The 21,826-nt window shown below is 45.7% G+C and overlaps 1 protein-coding gene and 1 long non-coding RNA gene across 2 annotated transcripts in view; one reads left to right on the forward strand and one right to left on the reverse strand.

Annotated features, from left to right (window-relative positions):
- LOC114595251 (uncharacterized) overlaps positions 1-21,826 on the forward strand; it is a 43,375-nt gene that overhangs the window by 16,755 nt on the left and 4,794 nt on the right. The window lies entirely within an intron of this gene.
- Positions 5,332-21,452, reverse strand: LOC144327642 (uncharacterized). The gene is given in 7 exon segments (XM_077928068.1): positions 5,332-11,439; positions 11,442-12,509; positions 15,950-16,076; positions 18,767-18,849; positions 19,134-19,215; positions 19,412-19,904; positions 21,329-21,452. Coding segments are annotated over 6 exon segments (1,863 nt in total). The 5' UTR covers positions 19,814-19,904; positions 21,329-21,452; the 3' UTR covers positions 5,332-11,338.

Consider the following 21,826-nt stretch of genomic DNA (forward strand, 5'->3'; position numbering starts at 1 on the left):
GGAGGCCTGTCCTCCCCCCTCCCATCTACCTGGCTGCTAGGTAGGAAAGCAAGACCCAGAGAGAGTTGTGGGAAACCCTGAAACCAGCTTGCTCTGTGCCGGAGCCAAAGCTGCGACTAATAGAGAAGCAAGATCTGTTCGGGTGTTGATGCTGTGAGCCCCTCCGTCCTACACTCCGGTTGTGTATGTGAGTAAATAAAGCTAGATATCATAAAGACTCCACAGTCTCCGCTGACTTTCGTTCCAAGGAAACCGAAGATGGGAAAGCGCCTGGGAGCCCTGGAATCTCACCCCTCAGAGATTGGGGTAGTTTGCAAATACAAACACACACACAATAATTTGTGCCTGTGTTCCTAATAGATAGCTAAGTGTGAAGAGCATGTCATGTGCTTTAGCAACAGCCCTCCTGGAAATAAGGAAATGCAACCCCCATTGCTGGTTGACTCAAAAAAGCAACAAAGGAATCTGCTCTGGTGTCCCATGAGGTATGTGGGGCCCTTAAGTAAGAGGAGTCATTGCTTTTCTTTCCTTTTTTAAAAAAAAATATAACTTAATTAAAGAAATTTTAACATAATCAAACATTCAAATTTCATTTTACAATTTCAATTAACACCCCGCCCCCATGCGACTTCCCTCAACTTCCCTTCCTAGTTTATAACACCTCTGTTTCTTTTGCTAATAAATTTGTATTCCTTATATATTAAAATGAAGGTTATAACATTTGTCTCTTCCTTCTCATTTTTACCTCATAATTGCATTTTCTGTTTGTATTTTTCCATTACTCAAATCCTGCCAGTGAGTTCATTTCTATGCATTGTTTCTGTATATACATCGTAAAAGATTCGCAATCTTTTAAAAAGTCATTATTGTCCTTATCTTTAAGTCTCTCAGTTAGCTTCGCCATTTCAGCCTATTCCATCAATTTTCTTGCCAGTGTTCTTTCTCTGGTATTTCATCGCCTTTCCATCTTTGAGCTAGTAAAATTCTGGCCGCTGTTGTCACATACATGAATGGATTATTCTTAATTTTTGGTAAATCCTGCCCTAAAATACCTAATAAAAACGCTTCTGGTCTTTTAACAAAGGTTATCTTAAAACCTTTTTTTCATTTCATTATAGATCATCTCCCAATAGGTGGAGCCAGGTGGGCCCAGGTCCAGGTGAGGGGGGTTGCCATGGTGACAAGGACCACAGACTTGCAGGCGGCCATTTTGGGTTAGCAGTGAGGCGAGTGGAGGAGAGAGCAGTTGGTGCCAGTTGACGGAGGACAAGGCGAGGCAATCAGTGGATTCTTATTTTCTCAGTTTCTTATTTCGCTTCTTATTTCATTTATTACTTGTTTTTCTCTTCTTGAAGATGGGCCACAGGCTTTCGTCATCCAGCAATGGTGAGTATTTGAGGAAACGAGTAGGGAGAGCATAGTTGTCAACGTTTCCCTTTTTTGAAGGGAAATTCCCTTATTCTGAATAGGATTCCTCGCAAGAAAAGGGAAAAGTTGACAGCTATGAGGGAGAGGATCCCAAAGACCTGCTCTCCGCTGCCGGGACTTTCAGTTGTGAGGAGCTGACAGCCTGACTTTTGCTGGAGCCAGAACAAGATCTATTGCTCCAGGTGATGCAGAGCTGCCAGGCAGCTGCCTTTTAAAACAGTAATACTTTGAGCCTTTAGTTCAGTGTTTCCCAACCGGTGTTCCGCGGCACAGGAGTGTGCCGTGAGACATCGGCGGGTGTGCCGCGAGATGCCTGGAGGGAGGCGGGCGAGTCGGCGGCGAGAGGCGGGGCGGCGGCGGCGAGGAGAGGCCGCGCCTCCTGCTGCTGCCTGGCGCTCCTCCTCGCAGCCGGCAGCGCTGCCTGGGCGCCTCCGCGCGACTCTGCCTCGCTGGGTTTGGTCTCCCAGCAGAGACGGGTCACACGCGCCCCTCCCTCCCTCCCTCAGCCTGCGCGGAGGGAGAGCCAGAGAGAGGCATCGCTCCTGCGCGCCGGGAGAGGGAGCAGCCGGAGCGATGCCCCTTGAAATCTTCGCCCTGCCTTCTTCTGGAGCGACGGAGAGCCTCTTAAAACTCGTCCGTCCGCTTCTCTCCCTGCCAAGAGGCGTCCAGCAAGCCGGCTTTGCCAGCGGAGCCAGCCTTGGAACAGACCCATCCGTCAAGCGGGGATTGTGCGTCCTCCTGGACAGAGTGTAAGCAACCGGGTTTAATTTGGGTTACGCGGAACTCCAGCGCTCAGGGCGGGAGTTTAGGAAATCCAATCGGGTGGCGCCGCTCTTCCTTGGGACCCCATGGGGAAACACTGGGGACCTACTTCTAAGCAAACGGGTCTACACGTCTCTCTGCCCCCCCCCCCTTTAACCTTTAGCTTCAAAGCCAGAGCAAACCGAGGCTAAATCCGTATTTACATAGGATAGCTTTCGTGCGTCCCTCCCGGCGTGACGCTGCGCGCTGACGTCACGGGGCGGGGCTTTAATGGTGGTGTGCCGCGAGATTTTTTTTCAGTAAACAGGTGTGCCGTTGCCCAAAAAAGTTTGGGAAACACTGCTTTAGTTCACTTTCCCAGCAGCTCCCCTTGCCCCAGAGACACTTCTAGCATTCCATCTCCTCTACCTGTGGCATTGTTCAGCAGTGGGGAAAGTGACCTCTTCACACTCTTCACTCCATTTGGTATGGCCCTTTCCAGGTTTTTTCCTGCCTCTTGTGTTTGTCTTTCATTTGTTCTCCTCTGTGTGTTGCCAGTAGACGCCACAATTCTGTGGGTACTCTAGGTGGTGCAGAAAGCGCCTAGAAGCTCCCTAGAGGTTGAAGTGCCGATCAAACTTCTGTTTTGCGCTCTGTTAATTCCAATTAGCAGTACTGGGGGTGGTTCAGATTCTGGGGCAGTGCTTTTGGCCAGCAGAGGGTGTCAAAGGGCCAGCCTACTTTCCCTTTAAAGCAAACTTGGGTCTCCAGCTGGTTTTGGAGTACAACTCCCATCATCCCTAGCTAGCAGGACCAATAGGGAGGGATGATGGGAGCTGTAGTCCGGGAGCTGCTGGGGACCCAAGTTTGGGAAAGCCTACTTTAAAGCAACTTTTGTGTTTGGCCCGCAAAGATGGGACCTGTCCACATTTGTATTTTCTTGCATTTTGTTTTCTTCGTGACCTTTGTGCGTTTATTTTTTTTTATTTTTTAAGAGGGCAAATTGAAAGAGAAATTGTATGGCAAGTTGCAGAAGAATAAAAGGTTGCGTTTGGGGAAAGAACAAAATAACCTGGGGGTGGCCTTTTGGCGACCACACAGGGTCCCCAGACGTTTGACGGTCTATTGATCCCTGTGCCACCACTGTGATCGCTTCCCCGCTGCCACCAACCCATTTCTCTCGGGTACACACTGAGTCCAGACAGTTGTTAACATTAAACCAAATAAACAAGTTTATCTAATAAGCAGTAACAAGTTTATGGTTTCAGATAATTTTTCTTGTCAGTTTCTTTTTTCTTTTTTCTTTATAAATGTTTTATTAGGTTTTCAAACATAAAGCACATATAAAACACACAACTACATCAACATTGTACATATAGAAAGAAAAAAGTAATAGAAAAAGAAAAACTTTTCATAACTTTTTTATATAACTTATAGGACTTCCTCACATCTCCCTTACCCTGCATTCTTAACAATAAAAATTATTAGCAAATTATTACCTTGTGTCGTATCTTAATTTGTACTTCTCAAATGTTAAGTTTCTTAGCCTAAAATGGTTATTATCCATTAATTGTAACCTGAATTTACCATAAATTTGCTGGAACCATATTTTCCTAAATCACGCAATTTCTTAAGATTCATACAACTTAAACTGTTTTTGTAGATAGTCTTTAAACTTTTTCCAGTCCTCTTCCATTGTTTCTTCTCCCAAATCTCGGATTCTGCCAGTCATTTCCGCCAATTCTATGTAGTCCATCAATTGCATCTGCCATTCTTCCAGTGTGGGTAAATCTTGTGTCTTCCAATACTTCGCAATAAGAATCCTTGCTGCTGTAGTCACATACATGAAGAAGGTTCTGTCTTTTTTCAACACTTTCTGGCCGACGATGCCCAAGAGGAAGGCCTCCGGTTTCTTCATAAAGGTATATTTAAATACCTTTTAAAACTCATTATAGATCATTTCCCAAAAGGCCTTCACTTTTGGACAGGTCCACCAGAGATGGAAAAACGTTCCTTCAGCCTCCTTACATTTCCAACATTTATTATCAGACAGGTGATATATTTTTGCTAGCTTGACTGGGGTCATGTACCACCTATATATCATTTTCATAATATTCTCCTTCAAGGCATTACATGCTGTGAATTTTATTCCAGTGGTCCATAACCTTTCCCAGTCCTCAAACATGATGTTATGCCCAATATCCTGAGCCCATTTTATCATGGCTGATTTAACTGTCTCGTCCTGAGTATTCCATTTAAGCAGCAAGTTATACATTCTCGAAAGTACCTTAGTCTTTGGTTCTAACAGTTCTGTCTCTAATTTCGATTTTTCCACCTGGAATCCTATCTTTTTGTCCAAATTAAAAACCTCTTTAATTTGAGCGTAATGTAACCAATCTCGTACCTTACTCTTTAATTTCTCCAAGCTCTGCAACCTCCAATTTTCTCCAGTTTTTTCTATTATTTCCCAATATTTCGGCCAACTGGCCTCCATATTGGGTCTTTTCCGGGCCTTGGCCTCCATTGGTGATAACCATCTCGGAGTTTTATTTTCCAATAAGTCTTTGTATTTTGTCCAGACAATAAATATTGCTTTTCTGACAATATGGTTTTTAAACCCTTTATGAACCTTTGCCTTGTCGTACCACAGATATGCATGCCACCCAAAAGCATTATTAAACCTTTCGAGATCTAGGACATCAGTGTTCTCCACAAGTAACCAATCTTTCATCCAGCAGAAAGCCGCAGCTTCATAATATAACCTTAAGTCCGGCAGGGCAAACCCCCCTCTTTCTTTTGCATCAGTTAATATTTTAAATTTTATTCGGGGCTTTTTGCCCTGCCAGACAAATTTAGAGATATCTTTCTGCCACTTTCCAAAACATTCCACTCTGTCCACAATCTGAAGGGTTTGAAACAAAAACAACATCTTTGGCAATACATTCATCTTTATAGCAGCAATTCGACCCAACAAGGAAAGTTTCAATCTTGACCAAATTTCTAGATCCCTTTTGATCTCTGACCAACATTTTTCATAATTATCCTTGAATAAGTTCAAGTTTTTAGCAGTCAAATTAACCCCTAAGTATTTCACTTTTTTTAACCACATTTAACTCTGTCTCTTTCTGAAACCTTTCTGATTCCAAAGGTGTCAATTTCCCCCCCAAAACCTTCATTTTTTGCTTGTTCAATTTAAATCCCGCCACCCGACCAAACTCATTAATCAGTTCTAAGACTCTTTTTGTACTAGATTCTGGCTCCTGTAATGTTAAAACCAGATCGTTTGCAAACGCTTTTAATTTGTATTGTTTCGCTCCAACCTGTATTCCTTGCACCAACCGGTCCTCCCTAATCATGTTCAAAAGTACCTCCAAGACTGAAATAAATAATAGAGGGGATATAGGGCAACCTTGTCGTGTTCCCTTTTCAATTTTGAACTCTTCTGTCACCACATTGTTAACTATCAGTTTAGCTTTTTGCTCAGAATAGATTGCCTCTATTCCATTTTCAGGAGATATGAAAGGAACATTTCGTACAAAGATTACCATAATAAAGGGCAAAAGTGGTAAGGACCTAACAGAAGCAGAAGACATCAAGAAGAGGTGGCAAGAATACACAGAGGAACTATACCAGAAAGAAATTGATGTCTCGTATACCCCAGGTAATGTGGTTGCTGACCTTGAGCCAGACATCCTGGAAAGTGAAGTCAAATGGGCCTTAGAAAGCACTGCAAATAACAAGGCCAGTGGAAGTGATGGTATTCCAGCTGAACTATTTAAAATTTTAAAAGATGATGCTGTTAAGGTGCTACACTCAATATGCCAGCAAATTTGGAAAACTCAGCAGTGGCCAGAAGATTGGAAAAGATCAGTCTACATCCCAATCCCAAAGAAGGGCAGTGCCAAAGAATGCTCCAACTACCGCACAATTGCACTCATTTCACACGCTAGCAAGGTTATGCTTAAAATTCTACAAGGAAGGCTCAAGCAGTATGTGGATCGAGAACTCCCAGAAGTGCAAGCTGGATTTAGAAGAGGCAGAGGAACCAGAGACCAAATTGCAAACATGCGCTGGATTATGGAGAAAGCTAGAGAGTTCCAGAAAGACATCTACTTCTGCTTCATAGAATAGAATAGAATAGAATAGAATAGAATAGATTCTTTATTGTCATTACACAAGTGCAACATTGCACAAGTGCAACGAAATTGGATGCCATCCCTTAAAAACAACAAAAGCAAAACAACAACAACAACCAAACAAACCACATTCCAGCCACACCCACACCAACACCCATCAAACTCCCAGGTCACACTATCGAGTTACAGCATTCAAAAAGGCCACAGCTCTTGGATAGAAACTGTTTTTCAGTCTATTTGTCTTTGACTTGATGTTTCTATATCTCCTGCCAGAAGGCAGTAGTGCAAACAGACTGTGTCCCGGGTGAGATGAATCCTGCAGGATGTTATTTGCTTTCCTAAGACAACGGGAACCATACAGTTCTTCCAAAGATGGGAGAGGATGACCAATAATCCTTTGGGCTGTGGTTATGACCTTCTGGAGCACCTTCCTCTCCCTAGCTGTACAACTGGAGAACCAAGCACAAATACAGTATGTAAGAATGCTCTCTATGGAGCCTCGGTAGAAGGACACCAGCAGTCTCTCACTCAGATTGTTCTTCTTTAAAAGTCTGAGGAAATAAATTCTCTGCTGGGCCTTCTTCACCAGAGCAGTGGTATTTGCGCTCCAAGTCATGCCCTGATCGATAGTTACTCCCAAAAACCTGAATTCCGCCACCCTCTCCACCCGTTCCCCGTTGATATACAAGGGCTGAATGTCCGCCTTTTTTCCCCTGTAATCCACCACCAATTCCTTGGTCTTAGCCGTATTAAGAGCCAGATTGTTCTCTCCACACCAAACACAGAGCCGCTCCACCTCGTCCCGATAGGCGGACTCATCCCCTCCTGAAATGAGCCCTACCACCGTAGTGTCATCAGCAAACTTGATGATTTTGTTGCTGGAATAGATGGCTGTACAGTCATACGTATAGAGAGCATAGAGCAGGGGACTCAACACACAACCCTGTGGTGAGCCGGTGTTAAGGCTAAGGGCTGTGGACATATGTGACCCTACTCTAACCCTCTGAGAACGTTCTGACAAAAAATCCAAAACCCAGAGACAGGTGGAGTTGGAGAGTCCAATCGCCTCTAGCTTGGACACCAGTCTATGGGGGAGGATAGTGTTAAAAGCAGAGCTAAAATCCACAAACAGCAGCCTCACATAACTCCCCGGCTGCTCCAGATGGGACAGAGCAGCATGGAGAGTGGTGGTGATAGCGTCTTCTGTGGATCTATTTGCCCTGTATGCAAACTGGTAGTTGTCAAAAGTTGATGGAAGACAGGAAATAATGTGACGGCGCACCAGTTTCTCAAAACACTTCATGATGATTGGAGTCAGTGCAACTGGTCTGTAGTCATTCAAACTACTGATTGTGGATTTTTTAGGCAGAGGGACAATAGTTGACGACTTCAGGCAGGGTGGGACAATAGACTGGTGTAAGGACTTATTGAAGATCTTAGTAAAGACCCTCGCCAGCTGATCCGCACAGCCCTTCAACACCTTTCCAGTGATGCCATCAGGTCCAGCCGCCTTCCTCGGATTCGCCATCCTCAATACCTGTCTCACCTCATGTTCCTCTACCGTGAATGAGGGGCCCCTATGGGCTGGTGGCTGTAATACCGGCGTCTCAGGTGGCTCCTTCTCGAAGCGAGCAAAGAAGAGGTTAAGCTCCTCCGCCAGCAAAGGGTCACCGTCGACAGCACCAAGGTTAGGTTTGTAGTTGGTAATATGCTGAATCCCCTGCCACATCTGTCTTGTGTTGTTGCTCCTTAAATTATCCTCAATCCTCAGCCTATAATCCAATTTTGCCCGTCGAATACCCCTCTTCAAGTTTGCTCTTGCTACACTGTAAAGCTGCACCTCGCCTGACCTGAAAGCCCTGTTCCTTTCCCGCAACAGGCACTGGACCTCTCTATTCATCCAGGGTTTCTGATTGGGGTAAAACCGGATGGATTTATTTACTGTGACAGTGTCTGTGCAGTGATTGATATAGCACAGAACTGCCGCCGTGTGCTCCTCCAGGTCTGAACGATCGAAAATATCCCAATTGGTTCTCTCAAAACAGTCCTGCAGCTGGTGAATAGCACCTTCAGGCCAGATTTTAACAGATTTTAATATTGTGGGAGCCCGTTTCCTGAGTGGGATATATGCTGGTACCAGGAACAGAGACATATGGTCGGACTGGCCCAAGTGTGGCAGCTGTAAAGCCCTATAGCCGTGATTTACATTCGAATAAACTTTATCCAGTGTCTTGTCCCCTCTTGTGGGACATTTCACAAGCAGTATGTGGATCGAGAACTCCCAGAAGTGCAAGCTGGATTTAGAAGAGGCAGAGGAACCAGAGACCAAATTGCAAACATGCGCTGGATTATGGAGAAAGCTAGAGAGTTCCAGAAAGACATCTACTTCTGCTTCATTGACTATGCAAAAGCCTTTGACTGTGTCGACCACAGCAAACTATGGCAAGTTCTTAAAGAAATGGGAGTGCCTGATCACCTCATCTGTCTCCTGAGAAATCTCTATGTGGGACAAGAAGCTACAGTTAGAACTGGATATGGAACAACTGATTGGTTCAAAATTGGGAAAGGAGTACGACAAGGCTGTATTTTGTCTCCCTGCTTATTTAATTTATATGCAGAATACATAATGCGAAAGGCTGGGCTGGATGCATCCCAAGCTGGAATTAAGATTGCTGGAAGAAATATCAACAACCTCAGATATGCAGATGACACAACCTTGATGGCAGAAAGTGAGGAGGAATTAAAGAACCTTTTAATGAGGGTGAAAGAGGAGAGCGCAAAATATGGTCTGAAGCTCAACATCAAAAAAACGAAGATCATGGCCACTGGTCCCATCACCTCCTGGCAAATAGAAGGGGAAGAAATGGAGGTAGTGAGAGATTTTACTTTCTTGGGCTCCATGATCACTGCAGATGGTGACAGCAGCCACGAAATTAAAAGACGCCTGCTTCTTGGGAGAAGGGCAATGACAGGCCTAGACAGCATCTTGAGAAGTAGAGATGTCACCTTGCCAACAAAGGTCCGTATAGTTAAAGCCATGGTTTTCCCAGTAGTGATGTATGGAAGTGAGAGCTGGACCATAAAGAAGGCTGATCGCCGAAGAATTGATGCTTTTGAATTATGGTGCTGGAGAAGACTCTTGAGAGTCCCATGGACTGCAAGAAGATCAAACGCATCCATTCTTAAGGAAATCAGCCCTGAGTGCTCACTGGAAGGACTGATCGTGAAGCTGAGGCTCCAGTACTTTGGCCACCTCATGAGAAGAGAAGACTCCCTGGAGAAGACACTGATGCTGGGAAAGATGGAGGGCACAAGGAGAAGGGGGCGACAGAGGACAAGATGGTTGGATAGTGCTTTCGAGGTTACCAGCATGGGTTTGACCAAACTGCGGGAGGTAGTGGAGGACAGGGGTGCCTGGCGTGTTCTGGTCCATGGGGTCACGAAGAGTCGGACACGACTAAACGACTAAACAACAACAACAACATTCCATTTTCAAACCCCCGTCCCACTCCCATCCCTTCCAGATTTTTTTTCATAAACATCCAAGAAATATTGTCAAAGGCTTTCTCAGCGTCAATAAAAATCAACACTGCTCTTGTATTCATGTTTGTTTGTAAAAGTTCCAAAATGTCAATAATGTTTCTAGTGTTGGCAAACAAATGCCTACCTGGGACAAAGCCGGCCTGGTCCTTATGAATTACTTCATTTAATACTTTTTTGAGTCTACTTGCCAAAATGTCCGCAAAAATTTTGTAATCCACATTTAGGAGAGAGATGGGACGGTAGTTCTTAAGTTGTGTCTTTTCAGTTTCCAATTTAGGTATCAATGTGATGAAAGCTTCTTTCCACGATTCCGGTGCCTTCTTCCCCTCCATAATCTGGTTGCAAACCTCCATTAGTGGTTGTATCAAAAAATCTTTCAGTGTCTTGTAGTACTTGGAGGTAAGTCCATCAGGCCCTGGAGATTTACCTAGTTGCATGTTCTGAATAGCACCCTCAATTTCTTGTTGTGTTATCTTATAATTCAGGATTGTTCTCTTTTCCTGGGATAATTTTGGTAATCCATTAGTTTTTAAAAATTGGTCTATCTCAGTCTCTTTCTGCGGCCCTTGCGTGTAAAGTTGTTTAAAGTATCTTTGGAAGCATTTTCTAATTTCCTCGGGTTTCTAAATATTTTTCCCTTCAATCTCTAAATTTGTAACCGTATTCAGTTTTTGTCTCTTTTTCAACTGCCATGCTAGCAGTTTCCCACACTTATTTGCTGATTCAAATGATCTTTGTTTCATTAGTTTGATTTTCCACTCAACTTCTTGATTTATCAATTTAGCGTATTGTGCTTGGTGGAATTTAATTTCCCTCAGAACCTCCTGTGATTTGGGTTTTGATCTCAATTTTTTCTCACCATCTTTTATCTTCTCTAAGATCTTATCCTTCTTTTCATTCCAAAGTCTTTTCTTTATCGTATTCTGTTGTATCAGAAACCCTCTCATAACGGCTTTACTTGCGTCCCAGATTACTCTTTTTTCCACTGTGGTGTTCAAGTTTATTTGAACAAGTTTATTCTTGTCAGTTTCTTAACCTTAGTTTCTTTACCGGCCTATACCTTCCTAATACCTTCTAACTGATTATCCCAGCTGTTTAACTGACTCCTCTTAACAGATTCTCTCACTCTCTCGCATCAAACTAGCTCAACCCACAGACTTATCCTCCCTCTCCCTTCTCTAACTCCAGACTCACTTCTTAACAACTCTAACTCCTCCCTTGGGTTCCTATTGGTTAATCATTTTACACTTAGTTAACCCTTTCTTTATGACCCAGTATGATGTCATACACCTAGGAGGGCAAACCCCACAGGCCTCCTTAAATATTTTATGGGGGGGGAGACGCCTAGGTCTTTAAGCATTGGCGCCTATTCCTATACCTACGGGTCTCAGGATGGTTACAACATACAAACACAAAACACCACATGTTAAAAAGGCATTAGATGTCAATCAGCCAAAGGCCAGGTAATAAAGGTGCGGATTTCTTGGCTACTAAAGATGTATACTGGTTTTCCCGACCTTTGTATGGATTCTTTTATGGGAAGTGAGTTTCGAGCTTTGACTGAAGCTCTTTCCACATTCTACACATAGCGTTTCTCCCCTGTATGTATTATTTGATGGCAAATGAGATGGGAGCTCTGACTGAAGCTCTTTCCACATTCCAGACACTGATAGGGTTTCTCCCCTGTATGAATTCTTTGATGGCAAGTGAGTTGGTCCTTCTTCCTGAAGCTCTTTCCACATTCCACACACTGATAGGGTTTCTCCCCTGTATGAATTCTTTGATGGCAAGTGAGTTGGTCCTTCTTCCTGAAGCTCTTTCCACATTCCACACACTGATAGGGTTTCCCCCCTGTATGAACTCTTTGATGGGAAGTGAGATAGGAGCTCTTCCTGAAGCTCTTTCCACATTCCACACACTGATAGGGTTTCTTCCCTGTATGAATTCTTTGATGGCAAGTGAGATGGGAGCTCTTCCTGAAGCTCTTTCCACATTCCACACATTCATAGGGTTTCTCCCCTGTATGAACTCTGTGATGGAAAGTGAGACTCTGGCTGTGACTAAAGCTCTTTCCACATTCCATGCACTGATAGGGTTTCTCCCCTGTATGAATTCTTTGATGGCAAGTGAGATCGCAGCTCTTCCTGAAGCTCTTTCCACATTCCACACACTGATAGGGTTTCTCCCCTGTATGAATTCGCTTATGGGAAGTGAGACTGAAGCTGTGACTGAAGCTCTTTCCACATTCTACACACTGATAGGGTTTCTCCCCTGTATGAATTCTTTGATGAAATGTGAGAATGTCCTTCCTCCTGAAGCTCTTTCCACATTCCACACACTGATAGGGTTTCTCCCCTGTATGAATTCGCTTATGGGAAGTGAGACTGAAGCTGTGACTGAAGCTCTTTCCACATTCCACACACTGATAGGGTTTCTCCCCTGTATGAATTCTTTTATGGGAAGTAAGACTGTCCTTCGTACTGAAGCTCTTTCCACATTCCACACACTGATATGGTTTCTTTCCAATGAGATTTTGTGGATGGGAAGTGGAATGGGAGCTCTGACTGCAGCTTTCTCCACACTCTAAATTTTTACGTGGCTTCTCCTCTCTGGGGATTTTATCTTGGTCACCTTTGTTCTCGATTTCCGATTCATTACAATCTGCAATGGAGACAAAAAGGGGTTAGACACTCATGAACAAATGGAAAAGAACTGAAGGGAGTTGGGTGTGTGTTCATTACCTGTGTTGTTTGTCATTAACCAACATATTTATTATGAGATTCTGATGTGTTGTTGAATGTTGCTTTGTTTGATATACAGTAGTTGTCAAAATTGCGGAAGCCTTTTGGAGAAAAGTGTATTTCAGAGGTTTGATGGCTCAAAACTCTGCTTCTTTTGGAGTAATATTATAAAATTATATATCAATGGAAAGATAATTTAATCAAGAATGCAATTCAACAAAGTTGGTTTAATTATCCATATTCTATCAAACATTATAGCCAAATAACCAGAAAAAGGAAGCACAACTTGCTTAGGTTGACTTTTGTCAGTGTGTTATGTGATTGCTAACAAGTTGGTTGGTTTTCTGTCTTCTTTCATTTAGTGAGGTTGAAAAACATAATAAAATTATAGAAATGGCACAAAGAGTTGACTGGTCACCCAGAAAGCGATGCAAAATTCTACTATTAAGTGAACAGGGCTACAGTTATGAAGAAATTAGAAGAAAGATTGGGGAAAACTTAACCAAAGCTGGCATTTCTATATTTTGGAAGAGGTATAAGGAGACTCAGTGACTACAAAATCAGACCGGTAAAGGCAGGAAAAGGTGCACAAAGGCAAGTGACGATCGAAGAATGGAGCGACTGTCCCTACATGACAGAAGAATATTATCTGGGTGTATACAAGATGACATGGCGCAATGTAATGTGAAGTTGAGTGCAAGGACTGGTCTAAATGTTAGAGTTCTAAGGAAAAAGCCATTGCTATCTCTCAAGCAGAGCTTGAAAAGACAGGAGGAGGAGGAGGAGGAGGAGGAGAGTTTAGATTTGATATCCCGCCTTTCACTCCCCTTCAGGAGTCTCAAAGCGGCTAACAATCTCCTTTCCCTTCCTCCCCCACAACAAACACTCTGTGAGGTGAGTGGGGCTGAGAGACTTCAAAGAAGTGTGACTGGCCCAAGGTCACCCAGCAGCTGCATGTGGAGGAGTGGAGACGCGAACCCGGTTCACCAGATTACGAGTCTACCGCTCTTACCCACTACACCACGCCATGACTAAACCCTTGTTAAGTGGACAGTGGAACAATGGGACAGTGTTATTTGGAGGGATGAGAGCCAAATCTCCTTGCTTGGTAGTGATGGCATGAAATACGCAAGGAGAAGAATCAGAGAAGATTTACATCCTACTTGCATTACACCGACTGTGAAACACCCAGATAGTGTGATGATCTGGGGTTGTATGGCAGCAAAAGGTTTGGGCAGAATTTGTGTCATTAATGGGAATGTAAATGCCCCAGAATACATAAATGAAATACTTTAGCCCAAACTGAAGTGTTCCGCAGGTGATCTTTCAGAGATACTGAAGCATTTATTTATTTATTTATTTTTCTATTTCAACAAAATTCAGCTCCATGTCATGTTGCTGCTGTGTGCAAACGGTGCTTTCAAGATAATCCTATTCCACTGCTGTAAGGGCCTGGGAATAGCCCAAACATTAACCCAATCAGAAATCTATGGAGCCAACTAAAGAAAATTATTTGTTAGAAGCAATCCACCAATAAAGCCCAATTAACAGAGGCAATAATTCAGTCTTGGTTTCACATTCTTACAGGTGCAGAACTAAAAATTTGGTTTACTTCATGGGAAGGCGTTGTAAGGCCGTAATTAAAGCTAAAGTTTAGCAATGGTTACCAAAGGTTTCACGTTTTTTCTTTATGACTGCTGTTCCAATAAATACTCCTTCATAAAAGTCATTGCATTACATTCTTCATTAAATTATCTTTCCATTGATATATAATTTCATGGTATTACTCCACACAAAAGTGGTGTTATGAGCCATCAAACCTCAGAAATACACTTTTCACAAAAGGTTTCCACAATTTTGGCCACCAGTATAAGTTGTTCATTTTAAGTTAATGTTCTTTTTATATGGGATCAGAATATTATTATTTCTGTTTCATGTTTATATATGTGTTGGAAACCACCCAGAGTGGCTGGGGCAACCCAGTCAGATGGGCAGGGTAGAAATAAAAATGTCAGCTTTGTTTAGGAGCTGACAGAGGCTGGAATGTATGAAAGCAGGCAAAGAGAGATAAGGAAACTGTAATGTGAGAGGGAGGGGGGGCAGCCGAGTGGCAGAGCTTCAGAGAACAGAGAGCAGGCAGCAGATAGCAAAGATCCACAAAATACCAATCTTAGCTCAGAGACAGAAGGGGAGAGGCCAGGAATGGCTAGCCCAAAAACTAGAAGGCGCGAAAAGGTCAGTGAGAGGAGGGGAAAGAGGGGAAGCGAAAGGGTTTTTCCCCCTCTTGGAAGAAGAGGAAGGGGCGGAGTTTAGACTTGGCAACTGCAAACTTGGAAGTCAGACATGGAGTGAAAGAGCTCCGGAGTGATTTATGTGTTTGAGCAATAAACCCGAGATAATTACTGCCGGTGTCTCGCTTCTGTGGGAGAGCCAAGCCATTACAAAAAATTATTATTATTACTACAGTGGTACCTGTTCTGGAAAAAATTAAGTTTGTAAACCGAGGTACTACTGTATCATCCTCATCCTCATCACTGCTACTGCTACCTGAGATTCCATAAGCCTAGCTCTTCTCTGGGATGGATTTTGTTTGGCCCAGTCATGGCATCCCCTCCATCTCCAATGTCACTCCTTGTTATGGCTTGGTCTCTCCCACATACGTGAGACGACTCTGGCTGTTAATAATTTCAGATTTATTGCTAAAACAACAAACTTGGACGGAGCTCCTCTACTCATCGTCCTCCCCACAAGATGGAGTTGCCCAGACTGAGCTCCTCCCCCTTCCCCAGCACGGAAGCCCCCACCTTCTCTTCCAGTATCTTTAAATTTGGCAGAGAATGCTTCCTGCATTCCAGCGTCTGACTCACTCCTGTAGCTCTCACACAGCTGTCTGTCACTCTGTCTCTCTTTTTCTTCTCCCCTTTCTTCAGAGCTCAGATTACAATTGATCTCCCCCTCCTCTCTGCCTTCCGCTGCTAAGTCTCCTCTCCCTAGGCCTGCTTCTTCTCTGGCTGGCAGCACCTGAGCTTCGCTGCCAGTCGTCTCTTTGGTCAACCGAAGACTGACAGGAGCAAAAACAAAAACAGAAAACCTGAAGCTACTTATCTTTCCTAACAATATTGAAGCTGACATTTTAGATGGCCTGGAAAGTTCAGACCAGCCCAATCCTGGTAGAAAAAGGAATAATTTGAGGAAGATTATTCAAAGAAAAAACTGTAATTTACTCTTTATTGTGGGGGTGTTTGGTTCCCAGGTGTTATAGGGCGTGCTGTTGAGCTCTTTAAAAATATATGAGGTTGATCCCATAGAGGTATTTTTTGAATTTCCAGGCAGATATGACGATCCCACAGGGAGCCTTACCAAGAGAGGCCACGATCCCACGATTCTCCTCCATGACATCCTTATGCAGAGCTCTCTGGTCAGGATTCAGCAACGCCCACTCCTCGTCCGTGAAACGAACAGCGACATCTTCAAAGCACACTGGACCCTAAATGAAAAAGGGAAATGTCCTCCTCAGAGACAGCAGAAATAAGATACACAATGCTCTGTTGTTTCTTTTCTGTTAATAATAATAATAATAATAATAATAATAATAATAATAATAATAATTTATACCCCGCCTGGTCTGGGCACTAAAATACAATAATCTATTCAACATTAAAAGCTTCCCTAAACAGGGCTGCCTTTAGATGTCTTCAAAAAGTTTGGTGGTTAATTTTCTCTTTGACATCTGGTGGGAGGGCATTCCCCAGGGAGGGCGCCACTACCAAGAAGGTCCTCTGCCTGGTTCCCTGTAACTTGGCTTCTTGCAGGGAACCGCCAGAAGGCCCTTGGCGCTGGACCTCAGTGTCTGGGCAGAACGATGGAGGTGGAGACGCTCCTTCAGGTATACTGGACCGAGGCCATTTAGGGCTTTAAAGGTCAGCACCAACACTTTGAATTGTGCTCGGAAACATACTGGGAGCCAATGCAGGTCTTTCAGGACCAGTGTTATGTGGTCTCGGTGGCCACTCCCAGTCATCAGTCTAGCTGCCGCATTTTGGATTAGTTGTAGTTTCCGGGTCACCTTCAAAGGTAGTCCCACATAGAGCGCATTGCAGTAGTCCAAGCAGGAGATAACCAGAGCATGCACCACTCTGGTGAGACAGTCTGCGGGCAGGTAGGGTCTCAGCCTGCGTAACAGATGGAGCTGATAAACAGCTGCCCTGGACATACAATTGACCTGCGCCTCCATGGACAGCTGCGAGTTCAGAATGACTCCCAGGCTGCGCACCTGGTCCTTCAGGGGCACAGTTACCCCATTCAGGACCAGGGAGTCCCCCACACCTGCCCGCCTCCTGTCCCCCCAAAACAGTACTTCTGTCTTGTCATGATTCAACCTCAATCTGTTAGCCGCCATCCAGCCTCCAACTGCCTCCAGACACTCACAGAGGACCTTTAGTACCTTCACTGGTTCCAATTTGAAAGAGAGGTAGAGTTGGGTATCATCTGCATACTGATGAACACCCAGCCCAAAGCCCCTGATGATCTCTCCCAGCGGCTGCATGTAGATGTTGAAAAGCATGGGGGAGAAGACAGAACCCTGAGGCACCCCACAAGTGAGAGCCCAGGGGTCTGAACACTCATCCCCCCCCCACTTTCTTAACACGGCCCAGGAGGAAGGAGCGGAACCACTGTATGACAGTGCCCCCAGCTCCCAGCCCCTCAAGACGGTCCAGAAGGATGTTATGGTCGATGGTATCAAACGCCGCTGAGAGATCCAGCAGAACTAGGAAACAGCTCACACCTTTGTCTGTAGCCCGCCGGAGATCATCAACCAGTGTGACCAAGGCAGTTTCAGTCCCCATGATGAGGCCTGAATCCCGACTGGAAGGGATCCAAATGGTCCGCTTCTTCCAGGCGTGCCTGGAGTTCTTCAGCAACCACTCGCTCAATCACCTTGCCCAAGAATGGAAGATTTGAGACTGGGCCATATTAGCCATATTAGCAGCATCTAAAGATGGTTTTTTAATAAACGGTTTAATGACCGCCTCTTTCAGCGGGTCTGGGAAGGCTCCCTCACAGAGAGAAGCATTCACGACCCCTCAAAGCCCATTGCTCAGCCCTTCCCGGCTAGATTTTATAAGCCAGGATGGGCAAGGATCAAGGAGACAGGTGGTTGGCTTCACTCGTCCAAACAGCCTGTCCACATCCTTGGAGGTAACAGATTGGAATTGATCCCACGAAACTTGACTAGACTGGACACAAGAACTCTCCTGCCCCGGCCCTGCTCCCACGGTGGAGTCTACCTCTTCCTGAATCTGAGCGACTTTATCTGCAAAAAACTTTGCAAAATCATTGCAGGAGATCATGTGGCCCATACTGGGCCCCAATGTAGCAGGTGGTTCCACTAAATTGCGAACCACCTGAAAAAGTCTCCTGCTGCTGTTTTCTGCAGATGCAATAGAGGCGGAGAAGAAAGTCTTCTTTGCCGTCGCTACCGCCACTTGGTAGGCTCAACATTGAGCTCTAACCCGTGTCCGGGTTAAAAAAAAAAGAACCCACAATAAAACAATACAAACAAAAAACTGTAAAAATTACAAACACATCAAAATCAAATAATTCCCAAGCCCAACCAAACATCCATCAAAAGGGAAAAAAGAAAATTTTAAAAAACATTTTTAAAAGAACATTGTGCCACTCCGAGTCCTCCTGGCCAGCAGGAGCAGCAGCAGCAGCAACCGTCCTTATGAGGCCTGTCAGGCCCCGCCCTGGGCCAGGTGGTGAGTAGCAGGAGCGGGGCCCTCAGGCACTCACGCAGGGAAGTTGTTTCAACAGGATTGCTTTGCTGCACATTTTATTTATGGATGCTTATTTTATTCACCTCTGCCTCTCGACCTTCCTCTCCCACTCGCCTCCTTCCTCTTCTGCCTCTGATTCTGCACTGCATTCTGCCACAGAGTCTCCCAGCTCACTAAGCCTTATTACCACTTCAGCTTCTGAAACCTCCTCTTCCCAACCTTCTGCCTCTTCCCCCTCTGACCGCCAGTCCTTCTTCTACCTCTACCTCTTGGGCTCTCAGCTGTCTTCCCTTCCTGGTTCCCCAGCTGCTTCCTCCCACCATTCCTCTGTGTCCAACCAGTTCATGACATTGCTCCATCCCTCGGCCTCAGTCCCCACACGGCAGCTTCCCCTGACCTGATCTGGTTCCACAGCCGCTGCTTCCCTTCTGCTCCCATGATAAGGTGGATCAGGAGGTCTTGCCGCCATCCTTCTGCCACCTGCAAGAGAAAAAAGGTAAGCAGGACGCCAGGAGTACCTGCTTCTCTCACAGGTGAAACAGGGCATCTCTAACTGCAGATGGGCTTTTGAGAAAGACTTACCTGCTGAGAGCATTTGAATGTTTGTGCCTATTTAATATGTTTGTTGTGCAGAAATACATCTCCCCTCCTCTGGACCCTTCTTCCCAACTGTCTCCCCCCAAAACAAGATGAAAAGAACCCTGAGATGAGTTGGAAAACAAACAGAATGAGACCAAATGGAGAAAAACTACCTTCCTCCTTACCCAGTGGCCTCTCTCTGGTGTCCAACGGAGGCCTCTCTGCCTCACTGGAATCCAGGTCCATTTCTGCAAAGAGATCCTTTTCCTGAAAAAGAAACAAGGATTCAAAACAGAGAATGGTGAGAAATGTAGGAAAGAGAATAACAAAGACTTGAAGGGTGTGAGATCTCATTCCATGGATGCTTTCCTAGAAAATGGATGGGTCATCAGCAGATCATTATGGGATGTTCTCTGTCCTGTTTGGCGCCCCTTGGGAATATCCAGAGGAAAGTCTCTCTCACCTGCTTTCTCTCCTCTGCCTGACTCAGGAGGAAACCTTCGGCCAGGGCCACCGCCTGGGAACTGGTCTCCGCTCCGCATTCCCTCACCCAACTCTCCATCTCCAGAGGAAGGACAGCCAGGAACTGCTCCAAGATCACCAGGTCCAGCATCTCAGCTTTCGTGTGCCTTTCCGGCTTCAGCCACTGGTGGCAAAAGTGGTAGAGTCGATTGCAAACCTCTCGGGGTCCTTTGGCCTCCTGGCAGCAGAACTGCCTCAACTGCTGGCTCTGCACCTCTGAGCAGAGGGTGTCCTCCTCACCCAGGATCTTCTGCACTGGGTTTTCCCAAAATCCCCCACTGCTCCCAGTTTGGCTGGCATGGCCTCTTCCTGCTTCGGGGAGAACTGAGTCTCGCTCATCCATTTGTGCGCCCAGGAAGCCTCTGAAAGATTGGAAGGAACCCTTTGGTCTTCTGCCAATTTCTGCCCTTCTAAATGAGAAGCTGTAGCAAATCCTAAAAGGCAAATACATTGTTCTGTTACAGAATGTGTGTGTGAGGAGGGGGAATGTTTCCCTGAGGAAGCATGAATGAGTCTTGCTGGGAACCAGGGCTGGACTGCACCGCATCTGAGACCGTGAGCTATCTTTTTGAAAAGAAAGAGGAGGAAGAGGAGAAGAAATAAGTCTCTAGCCTTCTAGCCACGTAAAATGTGGAGGCAACTGAAGGGATTTCTGGGAGATTAATCAACCTGGTTTCTGCTGGTTTCCAGTCAATGCATGAAGTCAGAACCGACTGAGAAGCGAGTCATTTGTATCTTGTGAAACATGGATGCTTGGCTCTAGTGGGGGTCCTCACCTGGGGGTCCTCAGGAGTTGCTCCCCACCCCCACTCCCCTGCTTCTGTCTCCTTTTCTTGTACTTGGACTCTCTGTCACTCTCCAGACAGACTCCTGGGGTGGGGTCCCTTTTTCTTTGCTCGGAGGGCGAGGAATGTATCTGACCAGCCCCTGAGAGCCAAGTGGGAAAAGCCAAAGACATCTCCTTTGAAATTTAGGTGGGTTATTTTTTATTTTAATATTATTATTACTATTACTATTATTATTCTGTTAGATAGCTTGACACACACAGCCATTCATGCCAAGGTCCCTGGAGGCTCGGTGAGTAGAATCATAGAATCATAGAGTTGGAATAGACCACAAGGGCCATCGAGTCCAACCCCCTGCCAAGCAGGAAACACCATCAGAGCACTCCTGACATATGGTTGTCAAGCCTCTGCTTAAAGACCTCCAAGGAAGGAGACTCCACCACACTCCTTGGCAGCAAATTCCACTGTCGAACAGCTCTTACTGTCAGGAAGTAGCAGCGCCCATTTCCGGCTGCTTTGCCAGCAACAATCCCTTTGGGACAGAGAGGATGTGGTCCTGGGATGCCCTGCTCTGGGTGCGAGGGGATTGCTGCAGTGGCCTCCGTGGGGAGCTGCCCTTGGAGACGACTGGGAAACTGGTTTGCAATGCAGCAGCCAGACTAGGGGCTGGGATCCCTCTCTTTATTCCTGGCCTTTCTCTCCTACCTTTCTTTCCTTCCTTCCTTCCTCCACGGGGGGTGTTTTCTTTGGGAGGGGAGCTAGTCCACCTCCTTGTCCAGCTTTGGAAAATCATTTGGACATGTTTCCTCTGTTGTGCAATGAGGCTGAGCGATGTCACACAGAGTTAAAGTCCCAGAGACTCCTTTTTTAAAGAAGGGAGATTTTTTTTTTGACAAGGGGGTGGCGGCGGAGGGCCACATGAGTTTGGGATCCTCTGATCTCCAGGAAGGAGAGCGTGACAGACCTGGCCCCTCCCGGATCAGGCCCCCCAGGCATCTTCCCCTGCTGCAGCCCTGCGACCCCGCCCCCCGTCTCCCCACTGCACCCTCTGGGGGGAGAGAGAGGAGACTCACCAGATCCCAGGAGGGGACAGCGAGGCAGCCCTTGCAGGAGAGACCCCAAAGCAAGGAAAGGACTGGGGAGGGAGGGGCCTTGGCTCTGGAGGACCTGGCCCCCTCTTGTTTCCTGGCCTCTCTAGGAAGGCAGCTCACTTCCCTTTAACCCTTGCCAAGCCGAGTCCCTCCACCTCAGCCCTCTCTCGCTTGGCAGAACCTCAGATTTCTATTATTTTTATGGATTAAGGGGGCAGCTGCCCCCCTGGCTACGCCAATGCCCAGATATCCTTTTGGGGGTGAGGCTATTGGCTGGACTCTGAGCATCTCCCTCCCTTGGCCAGAAACCAGAGGAAGAGCTTGCAGGGAAAAGGGCTTTGCAGGAGGCAAGGAAGTGCCTCCTAGAATTCAGGAGTGGAGAGATAGGAGGGGATCCCAGGGTCATCTAGTCCAACCCCCAGCAATGCAGGAATCTCCGCTAAAGCATCCATGGCAGATGGCCGTCCCATCTCTGCTCAG

The sequence above is a fragment of the Podarcis muralis genome, chromosome 4, assembly GCF_964188315.1.
Source record: "Podarcis muralis chromosome 4, rPodMur119.hap1.1, whole genome shotgun sequence".
Classification (NCBI taxonomy): Eukaryota; Metazoa; Chordata; class Lepidosauria; order Squamata; family Lacertidae; genus Podarcis; species Podarcis muralis.